The sequence below is a fragment of the Gossypium arboreum genome, chromosome 4 (genome assembly GCF_025698485.1).
Source record: "Gossypium arboreum isolate Shixiya-1 chromosome 4, ASM2569848v2, whole genome shotgun sequence".
Lineage (NCBI taxonomy): Eukaryota > Viridiplantae > Streptophyta > Magnoliopsida > Malvales > Malvaceae > Gossypium > Gossypium arboreum.
In genome coordinates, this window is record NC_069073.1 from 10,452,850 (window position 1) to 10,462,464 (window position 9,615).

Sequence of the window (9,615 nt, forward strand, 5' to 3'; positions counted from 1 at the left end):
GCGATTGAACTAGAAGAACTAATCAAACTAAGAACTAATAGCTTGAACCATAACGACCCGATAGTCATGGGTATCAGAAAGTGTATTTTTGGGCCTCCATTTTCGAAAAATGAATTCGTAAATATTTATTAAAAATATTTACGATGATTAGTAGTGTAGTTAATTAGGTTTTGGTTAGGTGAATTTGTTTAAATTAAGGTTAATTAGGTCTAAGGATTAAATAGAATAAAGTGTGAAGGCTTATTAATAAAATAGAGAATAAAGGGACTAATTAAGCAAATAAACCGTAAAATTTACAATTGTATGGTAATAGTAAATTACATGTGTAACAATATTATACATATATTTGTAATAATTATATATACTTACTTATTATTTAAGAAAATATTATTATATTATATTATATTATACTATAATTAAAGTATAAAATAATTAATTAATTAATTAATTAAATCAAATTATGACAAATGTATAGTAATGGCGAAATACATGTGTAAAAATAATAATCATATGTATATAATAATACATGTATTTCTTATTGTAGAAGTAAAATATATATTATAATATAATATAATAATAAAAACAAAACATAAAAGAAAAAGAAAAAAAAAGAACAGAATCGGGGAACGAAACAAGGGAAGGAAAGAAGAAAAAGAAAGAAAGAAAAAGAAAGGAGAAATTTAGAGTTTGGGGTTGAAACTCAAAGTGCTAACGTTGTGCCAGAGACCTCGACTAAGAAAGGAAAATGCAAGATTAACGAGGAGTAGCTCGAGAATTATGGTTTGAATTTCTATAATCCGAATTTAGAAATTTTTATTTGTTGTATTTTAAATTAATGTGTATGGTAAGTAATTAAGGTGAGTGTTGTTTATTATTATCTTGATATTGAAATGAGATTATATGAATTTGTGATTGATGAAATTATTGATTGATATTGAAATGTGAATTTTGTGACAATGAAATACTGAATATTGGTTGTGTCTGAAAAGTGAAACGGAAACTCTATTAACTGTATCAGGCTGAGTCAGACATAGTTGACATGCCATAGGATTGGAAGAGTTCAGAGATACTTCGACTACGAATCGATGAGACACTGGGTGTTAAATTATTACTTCGGATAAATTCGATGAGGTACTGGGTACCAACTTACTTCGGCTTGGCCGCTGGGTGTCAATCTATTACTTCGAATTATCCGATGAGGCACTGAGTGCCAAACTGGTGTGTTTTGGTTGGATCCGTGTATCCGTCCAAGTCCGAGTCTTGTTAATAGGGGTAAATGAATAATAAAGTCTTACAATTGATATTGAAATGAAATGATATGAGAAATGGAAGTGATATAGTGAATTGAAAATAGAATGTGAAATATGTTGACAACATATAGAATATTTGAGTTATATATTCATGAATTGAGTATGGTATGAAATGATGTATTCATGAATTGAGTATTACATGACTAATGCCATTGACGAATAAATATGGTTGATATGTGAATAATCATTTATATAGCAATTGTGTGAATTAGGATATTGTTTAATAAATGAAAAATGTTAGTTATGATATGATACTAGACATTAATATGTCCTTATAAATTTAATTGTGCCTATTATTATATTATATTGTTTTTTAAATATTCAGATTATAAAAATACCACTGAGTTTTTACTCAGCGTACGTTTTATTTTCCATGCGCAGATTAGGTATAGTGATTTTGAAGAGTTGTAATCGAGGTTGTGAGCATTCATCTCATCACATCTCCAAGTGCCAAAAGGGTATGTTTCAATATTTTGAATAGAATGGCATGTAATTAGGAAGATCAAGTATGTTCCAAGTAGTCGAGACTAAAATATAAATTATAAAAATTTATTATTTTTTAATGTTCAAATATATTAGTGATTTGCCAAAATCACTTTGGCACCAATTTTGATATTCCTATATCAGGTTCCTTGGGTCGAACTGAGTTTAGGGGTGTTACATGAACAATTCTAGTCGAACTGAGTTTAGGGGTGTTACATGAACAATTCTAGTCGAACTGAGTTTAGGGGTGTTACATGAACAATTCTACCATTGGTCCTGTTCTAAAGAAAGAAAATATATATATAAGAGAAAATAATAGTCTTTTTTACCCTATGTCAATTTTTAATTGGTTACCTTTTTTATATAAAAATAGACTTAATAGTTCAACTAACCATTGAACTAACAGAAGTACCAAATTAGGGAAAAAAAAGTAGTTTAGGCCACTTGTAACCAAAAAATTTTTTAGGTACCAAAATGGGAAAATGCATACTTTAGATACCAATTTATGGGTTAAACATTTTTTTCAAATAGGCTTAATGGTTTAACTAATAGAGGTACCAACTTCGGAAAAAAAAAGTAATTTAGGTACCACTTATGACCAAAAATAGTTTAGGTACCAAGATGGGAAAAAAATGTGTAATTTAGGTACCAATTTGCGAGTTAAGCCTAAAAAAATGTCAAGATGACTATATATAAAATTTTAATAAATAAATAAAAATAAATAAAATTATTAAATATTAAATTAAAAATTAATATGGGTAGTCCTAAAATGAGCTTGGATTAACCATTCACAAATATGGGTGGACTTGGGAAAAATTTTAGTCTCATATTTCAGGTCGAACCAAGTTTGGATAAGTATAAAGTGTGTTAATATTATACTTAAGCCTGACCTGAATCTATCCTGGCTCGGCCCATCAACACATCTGCTTATGCTAAAAAAAGTTCAGGTCTCAACTTAAAAAAAAGAGTATAATTTAGGTAATAATTTATGGATTAAGTGTTTAATTTTTTTTTAAAATATACTTGAGAATTTAACTAACAATTAGACTAATGGAGGTACTAACTTAGAAAAAAATTAGATACCAATGATCTTAAAAAATATAAATATTAAGATGAGAAAATAGTATAATTTAAATTGTAATGTATTGGTTAAGCCAATTTTACATGAATAAACATCATTATCTTCATATAATTTAAAAGTGAAACAAACTAGTTATGACTAAAATAGGGCCCTTTATACCTATTAAAGCTTTTAGGTCAAACAAAAGGCAAAAAGTGAGGTTCCAGCAGAATAAGTTGGAATAAAAGCCCCTATATTGACCTTATATCCATTACCAACATAAATGCATCCATTGCTCACTGACATTCCACCATAAACAGTTGCACCAGTCTCATATGACCACAAAATTCTCCCATTTTTAGCATCAATGGCATATATAGGTCCTTGTTTATCTGTTGAACCAGCAAAAAGTACACCATTTGCTATGGCGACAGGACCACTAACTCTGGAATTGCTCGGATCTGCTGTCGACCATAGGATTTCACCGCTTTTAGCATCCATTGCCACCCATCCACTAGCATTCGTATTTGTTTGGGACGGTATTAAAGTAAAATTCATGAATAGCGAGTTGGCTAAGTTGGTGTAGACCCTCTTCTTATCCGTAGCCGCACCCCAAGTGCCTCCTCCTCCTGGACCACCAGGTCCGACCTCCTATACATCCAAAGTGAAGGTTTTAAAGGAAAACAATGGATAGAAAAGGACACAATGAAGTAAAACTTACAGTAGACCAAATAAGGTCACCATTATCTCTATTTAGAGCCCAAGCAAATCCACTTTTTTGAACAGCAATGACAATATCTTGCTTAGTTCCATTGCCATCGATACTTAGCATCATCGGGGCCTCTCCAAAATCGGCATCAGGGTTGGGACCAGGAGGACAATTCGGGGTGGAAAGGTTATTGCAGGCTAAGAACCAAAGATCATATCCCCCTAGCTGACGATACCATTTGATTGCACCAGTTTCCAAATCAAAAGCTAAGATTGAATTTGAGTGGTTTTCGGGCTCAATACACTTGTCTGGACTAGTCGGCACAGTTTGATTATTCTCAGCTTCTTGACATTGGCGTATTCGAAGAGGGGCTGAATATAGGTTCCCGGTGCTAACATAGATATGGTTTCGAGTTGTATCGATGGATGGACTACTTCCCCAAATGGCTGCTCCTGCATATTCCCCCTTTTGACCGAAATTATCAGGTAAAGTAAAGGTTTGCCATAGGACTTTGCCGGACCGGACATCTAATTTGGCAAAGCTACCGCGGAATATGCAGCATTGCTCTATGCTTGCGCCTTCTTCTTCTGAAGATGTCCCTACGTAAAAATGCCTGCAAGATTTCTTAGATGTAAATGTATGCTTTTTTAATCTATTCTTTATCTCTTTTAACATGGGTATTCGATATATATTATTTTTAAATTTTTTACTAAGCCCCCAACTTTGTTCCACGATCCCCATTGGATAGTTTTTAGGAATTTTTTTTCTTGGAATTTAGAGGTTTTTGAAAAATAATATCTTTGAACTTATATCAAGACATGCATACAACACAAAAATTGAATATGAATATTTGAAAGAAAAATGAAAATGGGAACAAAACAAACTAACCCTTTATAGTAAGTTCCAGACATAGTGATGATACCAGCAGGATGGTTATCAAGCTGGGTTGACCAAACAAGCTCGCCAGTTAATCTTTCGACAGCAATAACAATGGCAGGGCCAGAGATTCCAATGATGAGCAAATCATCTGCAATTGTTGGCGTTGCTCTTGCAACTGTCCAGTTAACATTCACGATAAAACCAGTGGCATTAAGCCCAGTTAACTCATCCAAGTTTTTCTCCCAAACAAGGGACCCATCACAGGCTTTAATAGCATAGATGTTCCCGTTCCAGCTCGGAAAATAAAGGGTTCCATCGAAAATCGCTGGCGTCGCGGTTATGTCTTTGCCTGCAATGAATTCCCATTTCAAACGCAAATTGGAGACAGTTTCAGGGCTGATCATGGTCTCCTTCTCCGCATATCTTCGGTTATATAAGTCCCCACCATGGTTCACCCAGTTTTGTGAAGACTTGGGCTCTTTGGCAACTGAGTTCCACTGCAAACAATAAACATCTTATAAATATTAGTATTAGGAGATATTGTCCATTTTGGAAGTGAAAACCATTTTAACTGTTTTGAAAATCTTCTGAGTTCTAACAAAAGAAATTGTCCTTAGAATGGATTCCCACAATATGCAACATAAAGCTTTAGGGTTTTTAGGAAAAGAGCTTACAGCAAATCCTGCAAAGGTTGGGTTGAAAAATGGGAAAATAAATATGAATGTGAGAATAACATTGTTGTGGAATATGGAGGCCGCCATTGAACTTGAATGTTGGCATATATGATATATCACTGCAGGAATTTATATAGAACATAATCAATACCAATTTAGCAGCCATAATTATAATAATTCATTTTAGTCCTTTGAATTTGTGGTTTGCAATAACTTTTGTTTTGCGTAAGGTTATATCTAGAGTCGGCTAATTAATACTTGTGGAAGGCGGTATTCATCCTAATTGGTTTGACTATGTATGTGGTTTGAATTTATACAGTATTTTATCATTTATACTCTATCTAGAATCATATATCATATATATCGCGTGTGTGTGTATATAATACTACAGCTCCAAGTTGATCTCAACAATCTAAATTTTATTCACGTCAATACCTAAAATTTAAATATAAAATTATTTATTTTTATCTCTTAAAAAACAAATTTTAACAATTATCTTTTATGTATAAAATTTGATATTTAAATTTTACTTTGGCTTTCCATTATACTTATTTTTATTAAGTTTTTATATATTTTGATTGGATATGTATATAAAATTATATATTTAAAAATAATAAAATATTATTTTATTCAATGAAATGAAAATAAAATGAATTAAAATTATTAAAATATTAAATTCCAACTAAAACTTAATTAATGCATAAAACTAAAATATTTATTTAATTTGAAAACCAAATTAATTAAAATATGAAAATATTTTATTCAATTAAAATTATATATTTAAAAATATTTTTTATTAAAATGCTTATAAGTTTCTATTAAATTGTGCTATGTATTATTTCTAAGTAATAACAATTTCTCAAATTTTTTTACATTATTGTTTTATGAAGAAATTTGTATTACGGAGAACATTAGTGTGATATTATGTTAATATTATATAATGAAAAGAAGTATAAATTATGTTTCTTAATTGTATCATCATAAAAGATTATATTTCTCAACTGTAAAAAATAAATAATATTTGAAAAGTCAATTCTCAAAAGTTTTCAAATATAGAAATAGATATAATTTATCGAAACTAAATAGGTAATTTCATTATTCTCTCTTTTGGTTGCTCCTTCCTACAATAAAATACTATAAATATTAGAGTGTAAGTGATATACAATTTAGATAATGTTAATATTGTGGATGCGAGCCTTTTTAATTGTATTAGACGTATATTATTTCTAAAATTAAAATTTATTTCTACTTTCAAAAAATATGATGGCCTAATAGTTAAAAGTGTTTATTATCTTAAGTGTAATTTTGTTTTGAGTCGCATTAATCATATTTGTTGTTCAAACTTTACCCTACTATTGTAATTAATAAAACGTATTCAATTATTCGATTTAGCACGATAAAAGGTGATTTCTGTATTGATTATTGATGTATGATTTTCTTGGAAAGGTGATTTACCCGACAGTGTTATTATAGTATGATTTTCTTGGAAAAAACCAGTTATAAAATTATATTTTTAATATTTTTGAAAATATGTCTTAGTAAAAGCATTTACTTTACAGTATTTTCTAATTTCTTCTCATTTATTACCTTCCCATTTTAATACCAAATCATATTATTGTGAAGACTAGAAAATCAATTAAAATCACTGTAATTAAAAAGTATATTCTCTTAATTGACAACTGTCAATGTTTATGGCTAATTTTACTAATCTTTTGATTATACTATATTACAACGAAAACCTCATTCAGCTTTCACAAATTTCTTATTAAAAAAAATCATGTATTGTACAAAATGTTCACAATTTCTGAATCTCTACTACTAAATTTCACTACATCATTTTATTTATGTTGCTAATGAAAAGTGGGTAATCCTATAATCCTATATTGGTTGATAAAATATTTTTAAAGAGGTTTAAATATAGCATTCTCTTTTATTTTTATTGAGTAATTTAAAAGCTCAACACACACGCGTTGCTGTCGCCAAGTCTGTGTCTGTGTCTACGACATTTACATAGCATTTTTTTTTTTTATAAATCCTTTGATTTTTGCGAAAAATTTAGTCAGTTGTATTTTTTTAGAAGATTAACACGATGTGGTTTACCACTTTTCCCTTTCAAGAAATAGTAATAGCAAGTCATTTTCCTCATTTTACATAACAAACAAACAACAATTTTTCTCTCATGCTCTTTTTCTTTCATTTGTTTTCTTTTTACCAGTTTTTTAGTCAAATTTTCGCCTACATTTTCTGCTTTGTTTTTCAATTCCTTTTGAGAAAAACAATATCAATTGTGTTCCATCTTCTTTATTTAGGTGTACAACCCATCACTCGGCTCAGTCCTTGTCCGTTTCCATCTTAACACGTGTCTACGACACATAGCGCGCGTGTTTCTTTTTGGACAAAAATTTTGTTTTTTAATTTATTTTCAGAATATTTTTAATTATGGAAAATCCTCTAATTGTTGTGGAAAATCTGACCAGTTTCATTTTTTGAGGAAACAAACACTGCATGTTTTACCATTTTGCCCCTTCGAAAAACAATATAAATAGCAGGTCATTTACTTTTACATAATAAGCAAACAACAATCTTTCGGTCATTCTCCTTTTCTCTCGTCTGTTTTATTTTTAGTAGTTTTTCAATCGATTTTTCGAGAAAAAAATACCAATTATGTTTTACATTTTTTATTTGAGTGTACAAATTGCCGCCCAACCCGATCTATTTCCATGTTAACATTTGTCTACAAAACATACTGCACATGTTTCCTTTTGGATAAAATTTATGTTTTTCTTTTTTTAAATTATTTTAAAAATATTTTCAATTGTGGAAAATCCTCTGATTATTGCAAAAAATTTGGTCAATTGCATTTTTTGAGGAAACTGACACTACATGTTTTACCATTTTGCCCTTTCAGAAAACAGTATAAATAGTAGGTCATTTTTCTCAATTTACATAACAACCAAACATCAATCTTTCTCTCATTCTCCTTTTCTCTCATTTGTTTTCCTTTTAACAAATTTTCAATCAAATTTTCGATTATATTTTTTTTTTTGTTTTTTGATTCCTTTCGAGAAGTGCAATATCAATTGTGTTTCACCTTCTTTACTCGGGTATACCAATCGCCGCTCGGCCCTAGTACGTGTCCTTGTCCATGTCCGTCTTAACACGTGTCTATGACATGTACCGTGTGTGTCTCTTTTGGGATAAATTTTTTGTTTTTTTTTAAATATTTTTAGTTGCGGAAAATCCTCTAACTATTGTGAAAAATCTGGTCAATTGAATTTTTTGAGGAAACTAACACTGTGTGTTTTACCGTGTTGTCCCTTTGGAAAAAATATAAATAGGAAATAATTTTCCTCATTTTACATAATAAGCAAACAATAATCTTTCTCTCATTCTCCTTTTCTTTGGTTTGTTTTCTTTTTAGCAATTTTTTAGTCAAATTTTCAACTGCATTTTTTGTTTTGTTTTCTAATTCCTTTTGAGAACAATAATACCAATTGTATTCCATCTTCTTTATTCGAGTGTATGAACCGTCGCTCGGCTTGGTTTGTGTCTGTGTCTGTGTCTGTGTTAACATGTGTGCATGTTTTTTTTTAGATAAAATTTTTTCAGAATATTTTCAGTTGCGGAAAATCCTCTGACTATTGTAAAAATTCTAGTCAGTTGCATATTTTGAGGAAACTAAAATTGCTTGTTTTATCATTTTGCCCCTTCTGAAAACAATAAAAATAGCAGGTCATTTTCCTCATTTAACATAACAAGCAAACAACATTCTTTCTCTCATTCTCATTTTCTCTTGTCTGTTTCTTTTTAGCAATTTTCAATCAAATTTCCTACTACATTTTCTTCTTTGCTTTTCAATCCCTTTCGGGAAGAGCAATACAAATTGTGTTCCACCTTCTTTATTCGAGTGTACGAGTCGTCACCCGACCTATTCGTGTCTGCGCCCATGTTAACACGTGTCTACGGTACATACCAGCATGTTTCTTTTTGGATAAAATTTCTATTTTTTCTTTGTAAATTATTGTCAGAATATTTTCAATTTCGGAAAATCCTTTAACTATTAAGGAAAATCTAGTCAATTGCATTTTTTGAGGAAATTGGCATTGTGTATTTTACCATTTTACCCCTTCATAAAACAGTATAAATAGTATGTCATTTTCCTTATTTTACATAACAAACAAACAACAATCCTTCTCTCATTCTGCTTTTCTCTTGTTTGTTTTCTTTTAGCGGTTTTTCAATCAAATTTTTTACTACATTTTCTACTTTGTTTTCTAATTCCTTTCGAGAAGAGTAATAACAATTGTGTTCCACCTCCTTTATTTTGGTGTATGAACCGCTGCCCGACCTAACCCAATCTATGTCCGTGTCCTTGTTAACACATGTCTACGTACCACGTGTATTTTCTTTTGGATAAAATTTCTATTTTTCTTTTTGAAATTATTTTCAAAATATTTTCAGTTGTGGAAAATCATGACTGTTGTAGAAAATTTGATCAGT

General features: G+C 30.2%; 1 protein-coding gene across 1 annotated transcript; it reads right to left on the minus strand.

Moving 5' to 3' along the window:
• Positions 1-2,900: 2,900 nt before the first annotated feature.
• LOC108488752 (uncharacterized) lies at positions 2,901-5,336 on the minus strand. Its single transcript, XM_017793035.2, has 4 exons — positions 5,116-5,336; positions 4,451-4,938; positions 3,575-4,175; positions 2,901-3,504 (listed from the first exon to the last, which is right to left on the minus strand). Exons 1-4 carry the CDS (start codon positions 5,200-5,202, stop codon positions 3,046-3,048), a joined length of 1,635 nt encoding a protein of 544 aa, XP_017648524.1. The 5' UTR covers positions 5,203-5,336; the 3' UTR covers positions 2,901-3,045.
• Between the last annotated feature and the right edge of the window lie 4,279 nt (positions 5,337-9,615).